The sequence below is a fragment of the Garra rufa genome, chromosome 14 (genome assembly GCF_049309525.1).
Source record: "Garra rufa chromosome 14, GarRuf1.0, whole genome shotgun sequence".
NCBI lineage: Eukaryota > Metazoa > Chordata > Actinopteri > Cypriniformes > Cyprinidae > Garra > Garra rufa.
Genome location: NC_133374.1, coordinates 7473075 through 7495744, shown reverse-complemented (window position 1 = coordinate 7495744; position 22670 = coordinate 7473075). Strand labels below are relative to the sequence as shown.

At 35.4% G+C, this 22670-nt stretch overlaps 1 protein-coding gene across 1 annotated transcript in view; it reads left to right on the top strand.

Moving 5' to 3' along the window:
• Positions 1 to 22670, top strand: part of fat3a (FAT atypical cadherin 3a) — a 167884-nt gene that overhangs the window by 53134 nt on the left and 92080 nt on the right. Inside the window, exons 7-11 of the mRNA XM_073818320.1 lie at positions 1122 to 1190; positions 6867 to 7006; positions 10649 to 10924; positions 14624 to 14834; positions 15738 to 19847. Coding sequence (XP_073674421.1) covers positions 1122 to 1190; positions 6867 to 7006; positions 10649 to 10924; positions 14624 to 14834; positions 15738 to 19847 — 4806 coding nt within the window. The remainder of the gene's footprint in view (positions 1 to 1121; positions 1191 to 6866; positions 7007 to 10648; positions 10925 to 14623; positions 14835 to 15737; positions 19848 to 22670) is intronic.

Here is a 22670-nt window from a genome sequence, read left to right as displayed (position 1 = left end):
TACATGTGTTATATATTCATATAATTTATTTTATATATAATTATGTGCAAAATGTATATTAATTTACTATATTACATTAGCCTGGTTAACGCCAAACCACGTCATGACAACGTCATGATTAGTGGTCTGGGAACCACATGTTCATTTTCTTGTATTTGAGGCGTGGTTTACGAATGCCCAGAGCCGTTTATTGGGCGCTACGAATGTCTATCAAATACGCCTGTGCGTAGCTCATAGCCAATCATTTCAATTATACCGGATGACGTATGTAGAGCGAACACCAAAAGTTGCTCTTTTTTCAAAATAAACATGCGTTCTAAACTACTTAGAACACTATCTAAGGCTGCATTGAAAGATAACTTCGCGTCTGCTGCCATGCTGGATCCATAGTTATAAACAAACTGCTTCGGTGAGTCGCATAGAAGGTGTCGTCGTCTTATTGCTCCCTCCCCGTTCTGTGATTGGTTCCCTATCTGAGGGTGAAAATTTGGTCCATGGTTTCCAGGCTGCCTAGCAGCGTGAATAAAATCGCATTGCACACAAGGCAGCATGGGGAAACCCAGGCTAATATTACATTGTATTATATTGTGTTATGACCAAACATTCACAGCAAAAAAAGAAAACACATTAATGCACTTTAATGACTTATACTGCCCTGAGAGAGTATATTATATTATATTATATTAGAATATATTATAGTATGTATACAGTATTAGAAAGTGTGTTAATTTTAATAATATTTTTCAATAATATTAATAAAGCTGAGTTATTACACAATTACAATGTTGACTTCTGATGTTACGGACAGTCCTGAGGTCCTGTATTTGTTGATATGGTAGGCAATGGGAGAGTCAGGTTGCAGCATGCATGCCGTTTGGTGTTCAGATACCTTCTGTTTGCTTCAGCAGCACCTGCTCTGCACTCTTTCGCTGCTCTGCCTCTCGTTTTCTCTTCCTCCTCTTCTTCTCTTTCTCGAGTCGCAGCCCACTTCCTCTCCTTTCTCTTGTTTTTTTTCTTTTATCCTTGGACTTTCATTCTTTACTTCTGTTGTTCTATCTCTTTGCCATCCTCTCTTCCTCTCTCTCACTCTCTCTCTTTTTCTAAATGCTTCGTATGGGAAGGTCCACGCTCTTTCCGTGAGATGTTCTATATACTCCAGACCGCTTGCGGCAGGAACTGTTCTACAGAAGGTATCTTTACCAGTTCAGCCGAACTCTTTTCCTCTTTCCTATCTCTTAACTCCTCTGTACTCTGTCAGTTTTTTTTTTCCGGTGGTTTCTCTCTTTCTCTTTTATTCTGTGTTGTGAACTCTTCTTCTGTCTTCAACTGTCTGCCTGTCTTTTTCTGTCTCTGCATGCCCAGGGCTTTGATTTTAATATTGCTTGCGGAAATTTTCAATTTCCCCACAACAACGAAAAAAGATGTTGCAACACCAACATTTTAGATACCACTGAAATTTCTCAATTCCAATTTGACACCACAGTAAAAACTAATATAAAGTTCAAACATTACAACAGACACAAAGTCAGTAATAAAATAAGTTATGACCAAATTACAAACAATAGCATGAATAAATATTACAGAATCCCAGGAATGACCCATAAATTAAATGTTATTAAAGCTGCAAATGTCAGTCAGTGAAGACCCAAGAGTAATTTTCTCTGTTTCTTTTGTAGTTTGATTAACATTAAAGGGACAGTTCACCCAAAAATGAATATTTTGTCATCATTTATATACCCTGCCCTTATCATTTACAAACCTGTAGGTGTTTCTTTCTTTTGTTGAATCTAAAAGAAGATATTTTAAAGAATGTTGTAACCAAACAGTTGACGTAGCCATTGATTTCAATAGTATTTTTTTCTATAACATGGAAGTCAGTGGCTACCCTCAACTATTTGGTTACCAGCAAGTTTTGTCATTTGTGACCCTGGACCACAAAACCAGTCATAAGGGTCAGTTTTTTAAAATCCGAAATCTGTGAATAAATAAACTTTCCATTGATGTATGGTTTCTTAGGATAAGACAACATTTGGCCAAGATACAACTATTTGAATATCTGGAATTTGAGGGTGCAAAAAAATCTAAATAATAAGAAAATCGCCTTTGAAGTTGTCCAAATGAAGTTCTTAGCAATGCATATTACTAACAACACTGAACATTAAGTTAATATATTTAGAGTAGTAAATTTACAAAATATCTTCATGGAACATGATCTTTACTTAATATTATTCTAATGATTTTTTGGCATAAAAGAAAAATCGACAATGTATTTTTGCCTATTGCTACAAATATACCCGTGCTACTTAAGACTGGTTTAGTGGTCCAGGGTCACATTAGAGCAGCTTGAGTGATTAAATGATGACAGAATATTCATCAGAGTCAACAATCTCTTTAAGGACACAAACCACAGCAAATTGATTAGGTCGTGGTCCCTTTAAGAGCGAATACACGAACCCACATGTGGGTTTTCTCAGGATGTTTACATCCATTTAACTGACAGTTTTCAAGAATACTCCCCAAAATGATGCTTTTAACATAATAATGTGTGAGTTTGTCTGTTAACGTGCGATAAAAATGTGAAAGATAACTGAATTCGGTATTTGCTTGTTGTGAGAAAGACCGCTGTATGTGGGCGCGCTTCGCGTGTGCGCGCCGATAGCCGTTTTCTTTAGCAATTAATCGCACTATAACGGATAAAAACAGACCAAAATATGTTAAAATATCCATCTTGGAGAGCTTCACGTCTTAAATGTTTTTTTAAATCGCGTGAATGTTTACACTGTCGAAAGAAGACTTATAAACGCGTGCAAAGGATAAACTTACGTAATGACACAGTGACAGTTTCATCAACTTTCCTGAGCGTCTTTAACACTGACAACAGGTCAGTCTTTATTGTGCAGCCCTGATGTCTGTCTCTCTGCCTCTTTGCCTTTCTGTCTTTTTTCTCTCTGCATGCTTATCTCTTTCTTTCGGTAACTCTATTATGGCAAGCCGTTGTAGCCTAAAATATACTAAGCATTACTCGTAACAATGCCAATTAGAGGCCTTTAAATCAATTTTTACTAGTAATAATTCCAATTAGAAAACTCTCTAATTCAGTTAGTAAGATTTCCATTTAGAGCGCTCACAAATTCAATTCATACTAGTAGCAATTCCAATTAGAGAGCTCTACAAATTAATTTTTACTAGTCATGTGTCTCCATTGACTTCCATTCATTTTTAATTACAGAGCTCTGCAATTTAATTATTACTAGTAACAATTGCAATTAGAAAGCTCTCTAAATCAATTTTTACTAGTAACAATTCCATTTAGAGAGCTCTCGAATTTAATTGTTACTAGTAAGAACTTAATTAGAGAGCTCTTTAATTCAATTACTGAGCTCTGCAATTAAACATATCATTAATGTTTTTTTTAATAGTAAAAATTGAATCATAGAGCTCTGTAATTGCATTTTTACTAGTAATAATTAAATTAGAGAGCTCACTAATGGGAATTGTTACTAGTAAAAACTGATTTAGAGAGCTCTCTGATTGTAATTTTTACTAGTAAGAATTTAATTGTAGAGCTCTCTAATTTTAATAATTAATAGTAAAAATTATGTTGTAGAGCTCTGTAATTAAAAATGAATGGAAGTCAATGGAGACATATGACTAGTAAAAATTAATTTGTAGAGCTCTGTAGTTGGAATTGTTACTAGTAAAAATTGAATTACAGAGCTTTCTAATTGAATTGTTACTAGTAAAAATGCAATTACGATGAGTAACGATTAGTATATTTTAGGCTAAAACGGCTTGCCATAAATCTGTTTGTACCTTTCTTCTCCTGTCTGTCTTTCTCTCTCTCTCGATCTATATTTATATAAGTTCAGCAGAACTGCTCTTGCTCTGTTGCCGTTTAACCATCAGCTAGCTCTGCTTTCCCATCATCCCTTGGTGTTGTGCTGTATTGCTTAAACGTGATTGGTTGGGATGTGAATTTGAGGGTGTTTCTTGAAACAAATTTGTGATTTAAATGTGCGTTTGATATATTGCTGTATGCATGTGTGTGTGTCCACTTAGCATTTACTGTGCAGTGGTGATAATGGTTTAATTCGTGCCTCCATCCCTGTGTGTGTGAGTTTGTGTTTTGTTTATGAGGTACCTAAAACCCTTCTGGCGGTCGTTGACCTGGCCTTATCATCTGCGGCCTGATTAAATGCGTCATTAAACAGCCAATCGAGTGTGCATAAAGGTCAGGGGTCAAGGCGGGGTTAGCTTGCCAGACGAGGGAGCGCATGTGAGGACAGCGAGGGTGGACGGTGATGAATGAAAGGGTGTGTAAGTGTGTGTATGCGTATGTAAGTCTATCTCTCTACCAGGTGTTACAGCAACAGGCGGCACGAGATGATTAATGCGCCCTGGGTAGAACGAGTGTGTGCGAGTGTGAAAAGGGAGCATAACGCTCTGCCAAAACACACTTTCACCTCTGTTCACACGCGTAGGGGTTTGAACACACTGCTGATCGACGTCTTAAAGGGATAGTTCACCTGTAAATGACAGTTTTTTTTGCTCACACTTAGGAGTTTTTTTCTGTTATAGATGTTGAATGGTAACAATGAAAGCAAATATCTTTAAGGGACTAAAAGAAGCATCAGAAAAGTAGTGCATATGATTTGTGCACTATGTTCCAAGGCACCTGAATTCATGTTTTGTAAAATTTCAGTCTTGTTTGTATTAAATTTCAATGTGATACCATTAAGGCCATCATTATTTACATTGTCACGCTAAGTGACAAAAAAGGAATGTGGTTTTAAGTGTTTTTAAAAATGTTTTTAATGGTAAAATGGTGTATATTTTAATGGTTATAATATATTGGGTCATTTTAGGTGGTGCAAGAGAATGGGAAAAGTATTCTTAATATAGGGAGATTTGAATACATATTATTAGCCAATAAATTTGAAATATCAGCTAATAATAATAATAATATATACATACAATGATCTATTTAATTATTTGTAATTATTTAATTGAAATAATAATACAAATATGTATATTAAGGATTTTATATATAGGATTAATTTATTTAATTACTTATTATTATTATTATTATTTTGTTACTATTTACAACTTCTCTTTATGTATATTATTGGTCAATAAATATGAAATATCATCTGATAATTAAATAAAAATATATAAATAGTATGTACACACGCACACACACAATTATTAATTTAAATAATTGTTTTAATTATTTTACATTTTTTATTATTTCAAAAAAATCACAGTATTGTGCTTTTATTTTATGTTTATATATATATATATATATATATATATATATATATATATATATTCATTTTTTGACAATATTATGCTTCCCTTTATTTACATTAAAAATAATATACACACAATTATTTATTTAATTCATTGTTTAAATTATTTTACATTTTTATTATTTAAAAAAAATCACAATATTGTGCTTTCCTTTATTTTATGTTATTAAAAATAATAATACTATATATATATATATATATATATATATATATATATATATATATATATAAATTATTATATATATATATAAATAATATATATAATTTTTTTTATTTAATTACTTTTTTATTATTTTACTTTTTTTTTTATTAATTCACAATATTGTGCTTCCCTTTATTTATATTATTGGCCTTTAAATATGAAATACTAGTTGATAATTAAAATAAAAAATGTATATATATAAACAATTGCACACATACACATATATACACATATGATCTTTACTTAATATCCTAGTGATTTTTGGCATAAAAAAATCAATAATTTTGACCCACACAATGTATTTTTGGCTGTTTCTACAAATACTTAAGGCTGGTTTTGTGGTCCAGGGTCACATATAGAAAAAAATTTTTTAGTGTATTTAATTATTTTTTGAAAAATTGTGATTCCCTTTATTTATATTAAAATAAAAACAAACAAACAAAAAATCAAAATGTCATTATTTCAAAAGACATAAACTACTTTAAAAGTGCATTTTGTAGCTTGACAGTCTCTGGTTTTGTTTGTTGTGTGAATAAGATAAGTGTGAAGTTTTTATGTGTTCCTTGGAAAAAAGGTTTGGCTCAACGTGAGGGTGAGTAAACACAGATATTTCATTTTTGGGTGAACTATCCATCATAGTCTAACAGCTGACTTTTGTTGTGCGATAACAGTTGTTTCTTCAATCTGTAGGTTTACTTTGCTTTTCTTTTGTTAATAGTCTATCCACAGCTGAGGCACTCTTTTCTCTTTCTTCTAAATCTGAAGAGTGTTGTGTGTATGTGGGCAGCATTTGTTTGTTTGACTGTTTGTGTAGGTTGTATAGAAAAATATTAACTTGAAGTTTAGAAAGTAGAGGAATCTTTTTATATCACGTTAGAATACCACACACATGCATACAAATGAGAGTGTATATGTCATGAGTGTTTTGCATATGTTTGATGTATGTATGTATATATGTGTTTTATATGTGGATATATTGCATATGTGGGTTGTGTGCATTTTAAGTGTGTGTTATATGTGTGCATTGCATATGTGGGATGTGTATTTTGTCTATTTGTCTGTCTGTGTGTGTGTGTGTGTGTGTGTGTGTGTGTGTGTGTGTGTGTGTGTGTGTGTGTGTGTGTGTGTGTGTGTGTGTGTGTGTGTGTGTGTGTATGGGCATAATGAGGAAATCCCATCCTACAGTACTTATGTTTTGCACTTCCAAACCCTGTATCGCCCCCATCTGGTGTATATGAGTACTACAGTGGTGTGATTTTGAGTCTGTGTGTGCGATATCTATGTGTGTGTGTGAGATGTATCTGTAACTTATAGAGTGTTCTTGTGTGTAATCATGTTTTCTCTTTTGGTGTAAGGCGGTGATTTGGACAGTATGTTTGACGTTGAGAAAGGTGTTGGCACTATCGTCATTGCTAAACCTCTGGACGCCGAGCAGCGGTCGTTTTACAACCTCACTGTGGAGGTTACAGATGGGACTAATATAGCGTACACTCAGGTAAACACACAAACACGCACAAATAAAATAAATAAACTTTCACAGACAGATGTTTAAGGTACTCGCAATGCTCTGTTCCAACAAGAAGATACTAATGTATAATTAATGCCAATATTTTTTACTTATATTTTATTTATAATTAATATTTTATATTTAAAGTTTTACATTGTCATATTTATAAAAATTCATTGATACTATATTCAGAATTTCTCTCTACTTGCACCATTATTTTATATAAGATATTTTATAGTAATCAAATTATTATTTAGATTATAAATATAGTGTCTGTCTTAATATTAATTAGTATTTGTATTTTAATTTTTATTAATATATTATTTATAATTATTATTATAATCAGCATATATATCCAATAATATGCCAATATTTTATATTAATTTATAACAATTATTCATATTTATATATAATTCATTTTTTATATATTTATATTGTTTTAGTTTTTTTATATTTATAATAATTCTTGGTTATACTCAGAATTTCTCTCCACTTGTGCACCTTACTTTTTTTATATATTAATCAAATACTATTTAAATGTAGTTATTTTAATTCATTTTTAGTAATATTTTAATTGTAATTAATATTATGATCAGCATATTTGCCCACCAGTATGCCAATATTTGATATTAATACTAGTAAATATTAATAACATTTATTTATATGTAATTAAATTTTTATATTTATATTGTTTCAAATTTTCATATTTATGATCATTCATAGTTATATTTGGAATTTCTCTCCACTTGTGCACCATTAATTTATATAGCATATTATATATTAATCAAATTTATATTTTATTTATATATAAATTAATATTTATGTTTATACAAATTCTACATATTTTTTGTTAATATTTCATTTATAATTAATATCATAATCGGCATATCTATCCACTAGTATGCCAGTATTTTATATGATTGTATATTAAAAAAAATTGTTTTGTATAATACATTTTAAGTTATTTATGTTGTTTAAAATGTTCATATTTATAATAATTAATAGTAATATTAATTATTTTTTTTATTTTTATTTGTATTAATATTTTATTTAGAATTCATATTATAATCAGCATGTCTATCCACTAGTTTGCCAATATTTTATATTAATATTATATTAAAATATATTAAATGTATTTTAATTATATATAATACATTTTTATAATTTATATTGTTTAGGTTTTTCATATTTAGAATACTTCATAGTTATATTCTGAATTTCTCTCCACTTGTGTGCCATTATTTTTCTTTAAGATATTATAAATTAATAAATATATATATATATATATATATATATATATATACTTAATATTGTAATCAGCATACCTATCCACTATATTAATCAAATTATTATTATTTTTAATTATTATTATTTACAAAGACATGATTTTAAAAGGCTGCACAATGTTTCTTCCCATCTTTTGAAACCACTTTTTTGTCTTTTACACACTTTTGCTACCTAAAAGCATCTAGGGAGAATGGACACTCACTAGGTTTTGGAACAGACTCAGTGTTTGTCCGCTTGACAGAAGCTGTTTAGTCGATGATTGATGCTGATGTTTGATGGTGAGGGCTTGATTGATAACGTCTGTCATCGTTCAGATTGCCTATCCCCGATGTCAAGGTCCCATCGGATTGATAGCTCCGTTGCCATGGATACCAGCCTTTTCAGTGTAACGTGTCCGTGAAGGTCAGAGTTTAAAGGACACAATCCATCCCGAAAGGAAAAATGTGGGAGAGAGAGGAAAAAAATGAATGATCGATCTGTTTATCTTTCGGAGTAGAAGCTGCCGCAGTGCTTTGGGATTTATTCGGCTTATTCGCTCACTATATATACAAAGTAAATTAACATTAACAAGCATAAGCAAAAAAGATAACTAATTCAGATTCACTCAGTTGCTTTTAAGCAGACACTCTGTTCCATGCAAATGCACTCCTTTAAAAAAACAAAGTCGAAACACGTGAACAAAGAGTGCTGGAGGGAGGGTCAGAGAAGGGACAAATGGAAAAAAAATTATGAAAGTGATTGTATTCTTCTCTAAGTCTTGTTCTCTATTTAGAAAGCACCATCTTTCATACACAAATATACTCTCATTCATGGTCTGCAACACACACACACACACACACAGATGGAGCTCAGCGTGTCTCCACAAGGGCGAGTGTGAGACGGAAGTGCACGTCTGTTATTACTTTATAATTAGATCAGCCAACGTGTTTCGATCTCACACGCAACTGTGTGTGTCTGCGTGCGCCTCTGACCGGTCGGGCTATTAATACAAGTTAGCGACAACTGAGTATTTGCGTCAGCCAGTTTGTTTGCGTTTCAGCGTTCAATCAACTTCGATTAGTTCGGACGCTCATGGTGCGCACACATGATGTGATTTTCATTAGGTTCATTTCAGTTTTATCAGTATTGATCAGAGAAGTTAGACTAAAATTCGCAAACACTTCAGTCGATACGAGAGTAATTTGTTAGTTACATGTGATCGATGTTAGTAATGTAATATAAAGTGCTCTTGGATTTCATAGGTTTATCAAGTGCAGACAAGGAAAACGCATCTCAGGATTTTCAAATTATGATAATATATTTTGACAGAAAAAACAACATTTGCAACCCAAAGGACTTGTGCAAAATGGAATTTTCAAGTCAAGGATTTTTATTATAAAATTGTATTTTATTTTATTTTTTAACATTTACTGGGGAATCATTCACAATAGGACCACAATAGGTTTTGTTTCTAATTAGTCTTAGTTTTATTTCACTTTAGTTTCTAGATTTAGCATAATTTCTGGATTGCATTTTCCACTTATGATAATTTATTTTGATTGAAAGAACATGAAACAATTGTAACCCAAAGAACCTATTATTCTATATTTTTATTTATTTTTATTTTATTTTATTTTATATTTTTTTTTTTTTCTGGTGAATCATTCACAATAGGACCATGAACATTTCTTACTTATGATAATTTATTTTGTCAGGAGGAGCATTAAACAATTGCATTTCATAGAACTTGGAGTATTAATGCTAAGTTTAAGTTTATTACACAGTATATATATATAATTTTTTTTTCTTTTTTTTTTCCTTTTTTTTTCTTTTTTTTCTAATTGATGATAATTTAAATTTTTAAATTTTTAATTTATTCTGACAGAAATAACCTGAAACAATATCAACCCAAAAAATCTTTGTGTCATTTTATTTTATTTTATTATTTTATTTTAACTTTTACTTATTCATTCATTTACAATAGGACCATGAATGTGTACTTAATAGTTTTATTGTAGTATTATTTCTAAACTATTGTAGTGTGTTAATAAATGATTTTCACTTTAAGCTTAGTATTTTATATTAATTAATTAATTTATTTTTTTATTTAACTTTTTTAGTCATTTTAATATTTCCATTTAAATGTGTATTATTTAAGTGAGTTGCCCAGGCAATATATCTCATTTTTGTTCATTTTTTTTTTTTTTTATTAAAATTTTCAAATAATATTTATATTTTATTTTAACATTTTTCCAATTGACAAAAACTTTTTTTGTGTGTGTGTGTGTGTTTTAGTTAATAGTAACAACAGCAGTAGCAGCATAGTTCATAGAATTCATGTATGGTTTTTTTTTCCCTCCACAGGTCCACATTACTGTTATGGACAACAACGACAACGCCCCTGTTTTTTCCCAGCCCACCTATGACATCACGATCACAGAAGACACGCCCCCAGATACAGAGGTGGTTCAGGTTTTGGCATCCGACCGTGATGAGCGCCACCGTTTGACCTTTAGCCTCCAGAGCAGCGTTGACCCCAGCAGCATGCGCCTCTTCCGCATCGACTCTAACAACGGAATCATCTATACAGCTCGCAGACTGGACCACGAGAGCCGAACACAGCACATCCTCACCATCATGGTAACTCAGATTGCCACAAATAGATATGAAAATAAAGCATAACCAGAACACCACAGCAGCCATATAGTAATGCAAGGTAGGTATTTAAAGGTAGGTAGTTCACTTCCACAACAGAAATTTACAGATAATTTGCTCAACCCCTTGTTATCAAAAATGTTCATGTCTTTCTTTCTTCAGTCGTAAAGAAATTATTAAAAAAAAAAAAGGAATGTTTTCCATATAGTGGACTTCTATGGTGCCCTTGAGTTTGAACTTCCAAAATGCAGTTTAAATGCAGCTTCAAAGGGCTCTTAACGATCCCAGCCGAGGAAGAAGGGTCTTATTTAGCGAAACAATCAGGTTTTTTTATTATTATTATTATAATTTCTATACTTTTTAACCTCAAATGCTTGTCTTGTCTATCTCTGCATGAACTTCCGGTGTATGTATTCCGGTGTATTCCGGTTCATGACAGTTTCAAAATCTTCAAAAACAACTTCAAAATCGTCCTACATCGCCGTTTTACTTTTTTTGTAAAGTACGTTTGATCTTCTTTGCATGTTCACTTTGTAAACACTGGGTCATGTAAGACAGTTTTGAAGTTGAAGGAGAAAATGAGATGGGAGCTTTTCGACATGCAGTTAACACAGAGCTAGATAAGATGAGCATTTGAGGTTAAAAAGTATATAAATTGTCTTTTTTTTCCGAAAATAACCAATCGTTTTGCTGGATAAGACCCTTCTTCCTCAGCTGGGATCGGGATCATAGAGCCCTTTGAAGCTGCATTTAAACTGCATTTGGAAGTTCAAACTTAGTGGCACCATTGAAGTCCACTGTATGACTGAAGAAAGAAAGACATGAACATCTTGATGCAAGAGGGTGAGTAAACGTATACATTTTTGTTCTGGAAGTGAACGTCTCCTTTAAATAGGGCTGCACGATTAATCGCACGATGTTGTGAGGCGCGTTTAGTCAATGAAGCCGGTACTTTGATTAGTAAATCTCCATCACGTGCATTCAGCGTTCGGCAATTAATACACAGAGGCGTAAATCACTGACATTTTGAGCGCGATTTGGCGTAACTTGTCAGTGATTTACGTCTCTGTGTATTAACTGCCGCTCCAGCTGAACGCACGTGATGGAGATTTACTAATCAAAGTACCGGCTTCATTGACTAAACGCGCCTCACAACATCGTGCGATTAATCGTGCAGCCCTACCTTTAAAAAGCATTTATTTAATTTTATTTAATTGTATTTTATTTTATTTCAGAACAAAAATGTACAGATAATTTACTCACCCCATTGTCATCCAAGATGTTCATGTCTTTCTTTTTTTCTGTCATAAAGAAATTTATGTTTGTCCATATAATTCACTTCAGTGGTGCCCATGAGATTGAACGGTAACACTTTACAATAAGGTTCATTAGTTAACTTTAGTTAACTACATTAGTTAACATGAACTAAGAATGAGCAATACTTCTACAGCATTTATTAATCTTAATGTTAATTTCATCATTTACTAATGCATTATTAAAATCACAAGTTGTGCTTGTTAACATTATTTAATGCAATGTGAACTAGCATGAACTAACAATGAACAACTGTATTTTTATTAACTAATATTGACAAAGATTAATAAGTAGTGTAATAAATGTATTGTTCATTGTTTGTTCATGTTAGTTAATACATTAACTAATGTTAAAAAATGACACCGTATTGTAAAGTGTTACTGATTGAACTTTCAAAATGCAGCTTCAAAGGGCTCTAAACGATCCCAGCCGAGGAAGAAGGGTCTTATCTAGAGAAACGATTGGTTAGTTAAATCTTCTTTTTACAATTTATGTACACTTTAACCTCAAATGCTCATCTTGTCTAGCTCTGCATGAACTCTGCATTCCAGGTTAATCCAGATAGAGTTTGTCGAAAAACTCCCATCTCATTTTCTCAACTGTATTGACCCGGAATGCCCGGAGCTCACACAAAGCTACACAAGATGATCATTTAAGGTTAAAAAGTCTTTAAATTGTATTTTTTATTTTTTTTTTTTGTTGAAAATAATAGATTGTTTCACTAGATTAGACCCTTCTTCTTCGGCTGCGATTGATTAGAGCCCTTGAAGCTGCATTTAAACTGCATTTTGGAAGATCAATCTTGTGGGCACCATTGAAGTGCACTATATCGAGAAAAAGCCTGAAACTTTTTAGTCAAAAAACATAACTTCTTTTTGACGACAAAGGAGTGAGTACATTACCTCTCCTTTAAACAGCATTTATTTCATTTTATTTTATTTCAGAACAAAAATTTACAGATAACCCTGTTGTCATCCAAGATCTTTGGTTTTTCAGTCATAAAGAAATGTATGTTTTTGAGGAAAAAACAATCAGGAATGTTCCCCATATAGTGGACTTCAGTGGTTCCTATGAGTTTGAGCTTCCAAAATTAAGTTTATATGCAGCTTCAAAGGGCTCTAAACAATCCCAGCCAAGGAAGAAGGGTCTTATCTAGCGAAACGATCGTAATAAAATATATATATATATTTTTTTTTTTACAATTTATATACTTTTTAACCTCAAACGCTCATTTTGTCTAGCTCTGCGTGAACTGTGCATTCCAGGTCAATCCAGTTAGAGTATGTTGAAAAACTCCTTTCTCATTGTCTCAACTATATTGACCTGGAATGCACAGAGTTCACGCAGAGCTAGACAAGATGACCATTTAAGGTTAAAAAGTATTTAAATAGTTTTTTTCGAAAATAATAGATTGTTTCGCTGAATAAGACCCTTCTTCCTTGCCTGGGATTGTTTAGAGCCCTTTGAAGCTGCATTCAAACTGCATTTCGGAAGCTCAAACTCGTGGGCACCATTGAAGTCCACTATATGGAGAAAAATCCTGAAATGTTTGCCTCAAAAAACATAATTTCTTTATGACTGAAGAAAGAAAGACATGAACATCTTGGATGACAAAGGGATGAGTACATTATCTGTAAATTTTTGCTCTGGAAGTGAACGTCTCCTTTCAATAGTGTTTATTTTATTTTATATTTCTTTCAATACTGTTCTATCTTCAATTAATCTGTTTTTAAAAGTATTACGACTTGGACCAGTAAGCAGGCTCATAGATAATGAAACTGCATCTATCCTAACTAAAAATGCTTTTATTTTATTTTTGAGAGAACATTGGCTAGATAAAACAGCAGAGTTATGGTTTGATTAGTGTTGGTAGTATTCTTTCCCGCAGATTTGCCTCCCTCCTGTCTCTCTTTCACGCTCTCCATGCTTGAGTGCAAGTATGACAGGAACAGGAGATTGCTCCTTGTGCTTTGGCAGCCGTCACTAGTTTAATGTCGTCTGCACCTGTGTCGTTTCTCCACTGTGATCTAATTATTGATCTGATCTGTATCACTCCTTGTTTCCGCACTCCCCTGACGAGGGTGAGAGACAGTGAGTGTCATATCTAATAAGCACATGGATATTCCCGCTGCCTGCAAACAGATGAAATTTGTTATTATAATCCGGAGAGAGATGTTATCCACTCCGTCTGGCAGTGAGCGAGTTTGCTTTGTGTGTGTGAGTTTGTGTGTCCACCAGTGTGTGTTGGTGTTTCCTTGTGCTTGAAATTGCTGTCTGTCTGGGACAGGGAATTCATTTTTGTTTCTCTCTACTACTCTTTATTTTGTCCCCCTTTTTCATGCTTTCTTCTTTACTTTCCTTCTGTATTAGGTGAAGGATCAAGAGTTTCCGTACAGACGTAGCCTTGCTCGTGTCCTGATTGGTGTAGAGGATGTGAATGACCACACCCCTGTTTTCACCATGGTGATGTATGATGGACAGGTGTATGAATCAGCGGCACTAGGATCGGCTGTTCTCACGGTGACTGCTCTTGATAAGGACAAGGGCCAAAATGCACAAATCACTTACAGCATCGACTCAGGTATGTGCACGCTCAAACCTAAAGTTTAGACTAATAAATATTTTTTTTTAATTTGTTTACATATGAAATGTTTTTGTTTTTATTTTATTTTATTTTATTTTATTTTATTTTATTTATATTTGCCTCATTAAAGTAATCTGTAGCAACTAAGTATCCAAACAAATAAAATACATGGATTTCTTTGCCAACTGATTATTTTATTTTGCCTCCTTAAATTAATCTATGTCAGTTAAGTATACAAACAGATATGAATACAATAATTTCTTTACCAACTAAATATTTTTATTTTTATTTTGCCTCCTTAAATTAATCTCTATCAAGACGTGGACCAGAAAGTGCCCAAACAGAGAAAGACATGATTTTTTTTTTTACCAACTTAATATTTTATTTTATTTTATTTTATATGTTGTTGGATGAGTTGGACCATAAAATGAATGAAAAGCACCCAGCAAACATGAAAATAATAGATTTTTTTAATAAGCTAAAAATAGTTTTGATTTATAGCTTATATAATTAATACATAATTATATAGCTTATATAATTATTACATATTATTACATTAGCATATTATTATATAGCTCATATAATAATTTTAATAGCGTTTATAATAAAATTGAATGCTAATATAAATGTTAAAAGATTTTTTTTGGTCAGTTTTTTTTTTTTTTCATAAAATATTTTTCATATTAATTATTTTTCCCATAATTTCAGTTATTTAATATTATTATTCAGAATTATTTTAAAATGAGCAAATGTGTACAAAAATGTGACTATTTTCTTTACTCAAATAATTGCAAACATTTATACAATCTAATGCATTATGGCACTTCTGTGTCCTTTTATACAGTAAAGTGTGTAAAAGATTGTGTTTTTCTTACACTCTTTTTTTCATTTTCGATTTAGGGAACACAGGAAACACTTTCCGGATCGATTCTGTTTTAGGCATCATCTCATTGGCTCGGGAGCTGGACCTGTCCAACATTGGTCACTATGTCTTGTCCGTCAAAGCAACAGATAATGGTTCTCCAGCGTTATCTTCAACAGCTGTCGTCCGAATCGCAGTCACCTTGTCTGATAACGCAGGTCCCAAGTTTCCCCAAAGTGAATACCAGGCGGAAATATCAGAAGGTGTTGCCATCGGAACTTCAGTCATCACAGTGAACGCTCTAAGTCTGTCCACTCTTACCTATGACATTCGGCATGGCAATGGCCATCGGACGTTCCGCATTAATCAGTACAGTGGAGTAATCACTACGCAGAAAACACTAGACTTTGAAACTGTTTCCTCCTATGTGCTAATAGTCACCGCAAGCAACATGGCTGGACAAGCCTCAAATGCTACAATAACAGTTACAGTTCTTGATCAAAATGACAATGCACCAGTGTTTCAACAGCTGCGTTATCATGGAAGTATCAGTGAAGGTGCTGGACTTAACAGTGTTGTTCAGAGTGACAATGGGCAGCCGTTAGTCATACGAGCAAGCGATGCCGACCGCAACCATAATGCCCTGTTGGTGTACCAGATCATGGAAGAATCTGCCAGGCGCTTCTTTTCAGTTGATGCCGGTACTGGCTCCATAAGGACAATTGCTCAGCTTGACCATGAAACCACACCTACATTCCGCTTCCATGTTAATGTCAGAGACAGCGGAAATCCTCAACTCTCAGCTGAGCGTCCCGCAGAAGTGACCATCGAGGTGCAAGATGTCAACGACTGCCCGCCTAAGTTTTCTCAGGATTCCTATGAAGCTGTGCTTTTGCTCCCGACTTATGAAGGCGTGGAAGCCCTACAAGTTTTTGCTACTGATCCTGATGGTAATGGCCAATCAGAGCTCACCTACTCATTGACAGATGGCAGTATAGAACATTTCAGCATTGAGCCAAGCACTGGACTGTTGACTGTGAGAAATAGTAGTTTTAGCAAAGAAAGATTCCGCTTCAACGTCCGTGTTTCAGACGGACGCTTTTCTAGCACCGCTCTGGTTACCGTCCTGGTGCATGAGGCTCTGGACAGCGGGCTGGCTTTTACTCATAATACTTACAGTGCCAACATTCAGGAGAACAATGGAAACATATCAACAGTTGCTGTGGTCACAGCACTGGGGAACAAGTTGAACGAACCCCTGCGCTATACTTTGTTGAATGCAGGTGGGAAGTTTCGCATTAGGCCAACATCTGGTGCCATTGAAACTGTCGGAGTCCCGTTGGACAGGGAGGAGAAGGAGGAATACGGGCTTCTGGTACAAGCAGGCCGTGAGGAAGATCGTCTCCGTGTTGCAAGGGCACTGGTCCGAGTTCAAGTCACTGATGTCAATGACAATTCTCCCGTTTTTGTTGGATTGCCTTATTATGCTGCTGTGCAAGTGGAAGCTGAGCCTGGGACAGCGATATTTCGAGTGACAGCAGTGGATAGAGACAAAGGACAAAATGGAGAGGTGAACTACTTTCTCCAAGATGAACTGGGACATTTCGAAATGGACCGTGTGAGTGGCGAGCTTCGATTGCGAAGAGCTTTCGAGGCTGATCTCTCGAGTGTGGAGTATCAGGTTCTGGTGTTCGCACGTGACATGGGAACACCACCTCTTTCATCTTCAGTCACCTTTCCTGTCACAGTGGTGAACAGAGCAATGCCAGTATTCGACCGACCATTCTACTCAGTAAAAGTGAGTGAAGATGTACCAATCTGGACTCCGATTCTCGGAATAAATGCCAGCAGTCCCGAAGGCCAGAGTGTCCTCTACACAATCACGCATGGTGACCCGGGAATGCTCTTCTCCATTGGATTCGACACAGGTGTTATCAGTGTCATCGCTGCCCTTGACTATGAGACTAGCCCTTCCCACAGACTCATCGTCAGAGCAACGGACTGCCTCACAGGTGCTCGTGCTGAAGTCGATGTTGAAGTTACAGTTTTGGATGTCAACGACAACCCTCCAGTCTTCGAGCAGCCCTCGTACAAAGCTGTAATTTCCGAATCCGCCATGATTGGCACCGCAGCCTTGCAGGTGCTCGCAACAGATAGTGATTCTGAGAAAAACGCAGCTGTCCGGTACCAAATCATTCCTGACCGCACCAACAGCACGGACCACTTCCACATCGACAGCAGCAGTGGTCTAATTCTGACAGCTCGCTCCTTGGACCACGAGACCATCCAGCGCTATGTGTTTCTTGTCAAGGCAACAGATAATGGGTTTCCACCACTGAGCAGCGAAGTGTGGGTCACAGTTGATGTCACGGACACAAACGACAATGCTCCAGTGTTTAACCAACTGCTTTATGAAGCCTCTATCAGTGAGTTGGCACCAAAAGGCCACTTTGTTACATGCATCCAAGCCTCTGATGCAGACCGTTCAGACGCAGAACGCTTGCAGTATGGCCTGGTGTCTGGAAACGAAAGGATGCTGTTTGAGCTTGATGCTGCCTCTGGTGTCCTCACCTTGAGTGGCCAGCGACGCATGCAGCGCATGCCTTCCACCATCACCCTAAATGTAAGCGTCTCCGACGGAGTGTTTACAAGTACGGCACAAGTGCACATTCGGGTAGAGCGAGCTAATCTACATGCCCCCCAGTTCACCCAGGGCATGTACGAGGCTGACGTACGGGAGAATGCACCAGTGGGATCAAAGGTCATTGCAATCAGGGCACAAGATGCTGATCCTGGACCATTTGGAGATGTGAAATATGTGCTGCTCTCAGATACTGCTCGGGACTTGTTCAGTATTGATGGTAGTGGGCAAATAATGACACTTGAACGTCTGGACCGGGAAGAACAAAGTGAGATGGTGCTGTCTATTGCAGCTGTGGATGCCGGTGGCCGATCTGGATATTGCAGTGTCCGGGTCACCGTACTAGACGAGAACGACAATGCTCCATTATTTGGCGCCCCGGAGTACCATGCAAGTGTGCGCTCCGACGTTGAACCTGGTACCCTTGTGACGCAAGTCCAAGCTTGGGATCTAGATCAAGGTGCCAATGGACAAGTGAGCTACAGCCTGTACAGCGAAGCCAGCTTGCAGGTTACTGAACTTCTGGATATCGACCCGGACAGTGGTTGGGTTGTCACCAAAGGCAACTTTGCCCCATTGCGTGGATCTGTACTGTCCTTTTTCGTTAAAGCCTCTGATGGAGGTGCACCTGTTAGACATTCCCTTGTGTCAGTTTACATACATGTTTTGTCTGCTGATGCCCACATACCTTCCTTCAGCCAGCCGCAATTCTCCTTTACCGTGCCAGAGGACATGTCCATTGGTTCCTTGCTGGGAGCAGTGCATTTGCACACCTCAACTAGCCACTCTTCCTTACCAGTGAGCTTCTCAACGGTGATCGGACAGACTTCAGAAAGTAACAGTGATGGAGTGTTTGTGGTTGACAAAGAGACCGGCATGATCAAACTAGACAAAGCTCTGGACCGAGAGCGGACACCGGCGTATCATTTCAAAGTGATGGCTATGTTGCAGCAGGGACGTTTGGACGCAGTTTCGGCTGTGGATGTGGAGGTCAAAGTGCAAGATGTCAATGACAACAAACCAGCATTTGAATCAGATAACTATGAGACATCAGTCACTGAGGGTCTTTCTCCTGGGACTAGGATTCTCCAAGTGCGAGCTTTGGATCCTGATTGGGCCGCTAATGGTCAGGTGACTTACAGTCTTGCTCCACCTGGGTTGCTTGGTGGCTCTGGCGGTGAGGACATTGAAGAGCACGGAGCCTACTTTGCGATTGACAGCAGTTCTGGTTGGATATCAACACTGAAAGGGCTGGACCATGAACAGAGTCCCGCCCATAGTCTTACAGTTTGGGCATTTGACCTTGGAGATCCTGCTAGCCAGTCATCCTCAACAACTATAACTATAGCGGTGAGCGACTCCAACGACAACACACCGCAGTTTCTTCAGCCCCGGTACTATGGAAGTGTACGTGAAAGTGATGCACCGGGGGAAGTGGTGGCAGTACTGAATACACGGGACAACGACAGCTCACCTGGAAACCGACAAGTCACCTATCATATTACAGGTAAGAACTTTAAAAAATAGATGTACACTGCGTGAACAAACCACATATGTGACCCTGGACCACAAAACCAGTCATAAGGGTACATTTTTTTGTAAATTATGATTTATAAATCACATGAAAGCTGAATAAATAAGCTATCAGTGGATGTATGGTTTGTTAGGAACGGACAATATTTGGTCTGGGTATATAACTATTTGAAAATCTGGAATCTGAGGGTGCAAAAAATCCAAATATTGAGAAAATCGCCTTTAAATTTGTCCAAATTAAGTTCTTAGCAATGCATATTACTAATCAGAAATTAAGTTTTGATATATTTATGGTAGGAAATTTACTACAATATCTTCATGGAACATGATCTGTACTTAATATCCTACTGATTTTTGGCATAAAAGAAAAATCGATAATTTTGACCCATCCAATGTATTTTTAGCTATTGCTACAAAAATACCTGTGATACTTAAGACTGGTTTTGTGGTCCAGGGTCACATATTTGAAGTCTAAACAAGTACATTTTCCCCTAAAAACTCTAAAAACTACATTCTGAGACACAAAATCAATCAAAACCAGTCATAAGGGTATTTTTTTTAATTGAAATTCATACATCAGCTGAAAGCTGAATAAATAAGCTTTGTTAGGATTTGTTCAATATGTGGCCGAGAGACAACTATTTTAAAATCTGGAATCTGAGGGTGCAAAAAAGTCTAAATATTGAGAAAATCGCCTTTAAAGCTGTCCAAATGAAGTTCTTAGCAATGTTACTAGTGCTACTTAAGACTGGTTTTGTGATCCAGGGTCACATATGATCCTTTTTTTTTTTTTTTGCATAAAATTGACAGGTTTTGATTATTTCAGTTTCAACAATTTACAATCATGCAGACTGTTAGACAAACCTTAGAAAAACATTTTTAGTGGAATAAAAGCAAGAATAAATTTTCAGTTCCAGCTTGACAATGTCCTGTAGACAAATTGACATCCATAAAGAAAGACAAACTGCTTTTTCATACCTATTGTTTTGAATATGCTCAACAAGCACATATAGTTTGAGTGTCCTCATAATGCCAGTGTGTGCTCTCAATCTAAACATAGCCTGATTTTCTGAAACCCTGTTCTGCATGTAAGCATAATGTAGAACAGCGCTATTATGGAATGTCAGAAGTCCACAGTAATTACACTTCATTCATCCTGTCCCGATAATGGATTATTCGCTCTAGGGCTACTCACTGGATTTTGCGGGAGGACGCTGACTTCCTTCTTGCTGGAGAGCAAAACCACACTCGTTTTATAAGGATTTTATTAAAGCCGTGATGCAACTGCATGCAAATTACACCGCTGGGGATTTGCGCTGGGGAAGCGCATCACTTCACGAACGCAACATAATACAGTGACATTTCCGAAAGCAGTAGTTTAGGTGGATAGCGTCTTGGAAAAGGGCAAATATAAACCTCCTCCTTATCAGAATCTAGCTCAGCCAGCTTTAAATATACCTTTATATTCAGCCAGTGCTGAACACCTTGCTTGGTGACAAGGAACAGATTGCACACACGGATACACAGACACACCTCGCACATGCTCCAAAGCAGCACACATTTGTAAATTAGGCGCTCAGAAACTCATAACATTGAATTAGGGAGCTGTCTTGTTCTATAATTCATGCTTTTACACACACACACACACACACACACGCACACACAGAAACACACTTCTCAGCCTGAACAGAATTTCGATTAAGCTCAACCTTTATGCTGTGATCATGATTTAGACTGTGCTGCCACTAGCAGGAGCAGTATTTTAACACGATTTACAACGCATAACACACAAACACACACAAGCACACAGGCTCTGACGCTTAACTAAATTACAGCCCACAGCATTGAAACCTAAGTAAACATTGTGACACTGAAACTTTAGTTGCTTTTTGTTGGTTTATGATATACTGAGGATTGCTTTCTGAGTGTTGTCTTTCTCTGTCTCATCTACATTACCAGTCAAAAGTTTTTGAACACTACAATTTTTTTTATGTTTTTTTAATGAAGTCTCTTCTGCTCACCAAGCCTGTATTTATTTGATCAGCAAAAACAGTAAAATTTTGAAATATTTGTACTATTTACTGTTTTCTATTTGAATATAGTTTAAAATGTAACTTATTCCTGTGATTTCAAAGCTGAATTTTTAGCATCATTACTCCACTCACACGATCCTTCAGAAATAATTGTAATATGCTGATTTGCTGCTCAAAAAACATTTATTATTTTTATTATTTTGAAAGAGTAGATTTTTTTTCAGGTTTCTTTGATTAATAGCGTTCAAAAGAACAGCATTTATCTGAAATATAATTTTTTTTTTTTTAATATTGTAAATGTTTTTATCATCACTTTTGATCAATTTAAAGCATCCTTGCTAAATAAAAGTATTAATTTCTATAATTTTTTTCCTGAAAAAAAATTTCTATACACTGACTCCAAGCTTTTGAATGGTATAATGGTCCTAAAAAATTGTTTTAATTATTGATAATAATAATAACAGCAAATCAGCATATCAGAATGATTTCTGAAGGATCATGTGACACTGAAGACTGGAGTAATGATGCTGAAATTTAAGCTTTGATCACAGATATAAATTACTTTTTAAAATATATACAAATAGAAAACGGTTATTTTAAATAGTAAAAATATTTTACAATATTACTGCTTTTGCTATATTTTGGATGAAATAAATGCAGAGCAGATGAGACTTCTTTAAAAAACATTACAAATCTTACTGTTCAAAAACTTTGGACCAGTAGTGTAAAGATTGCATTGCATTCGAAGTATACGTTTTACATTT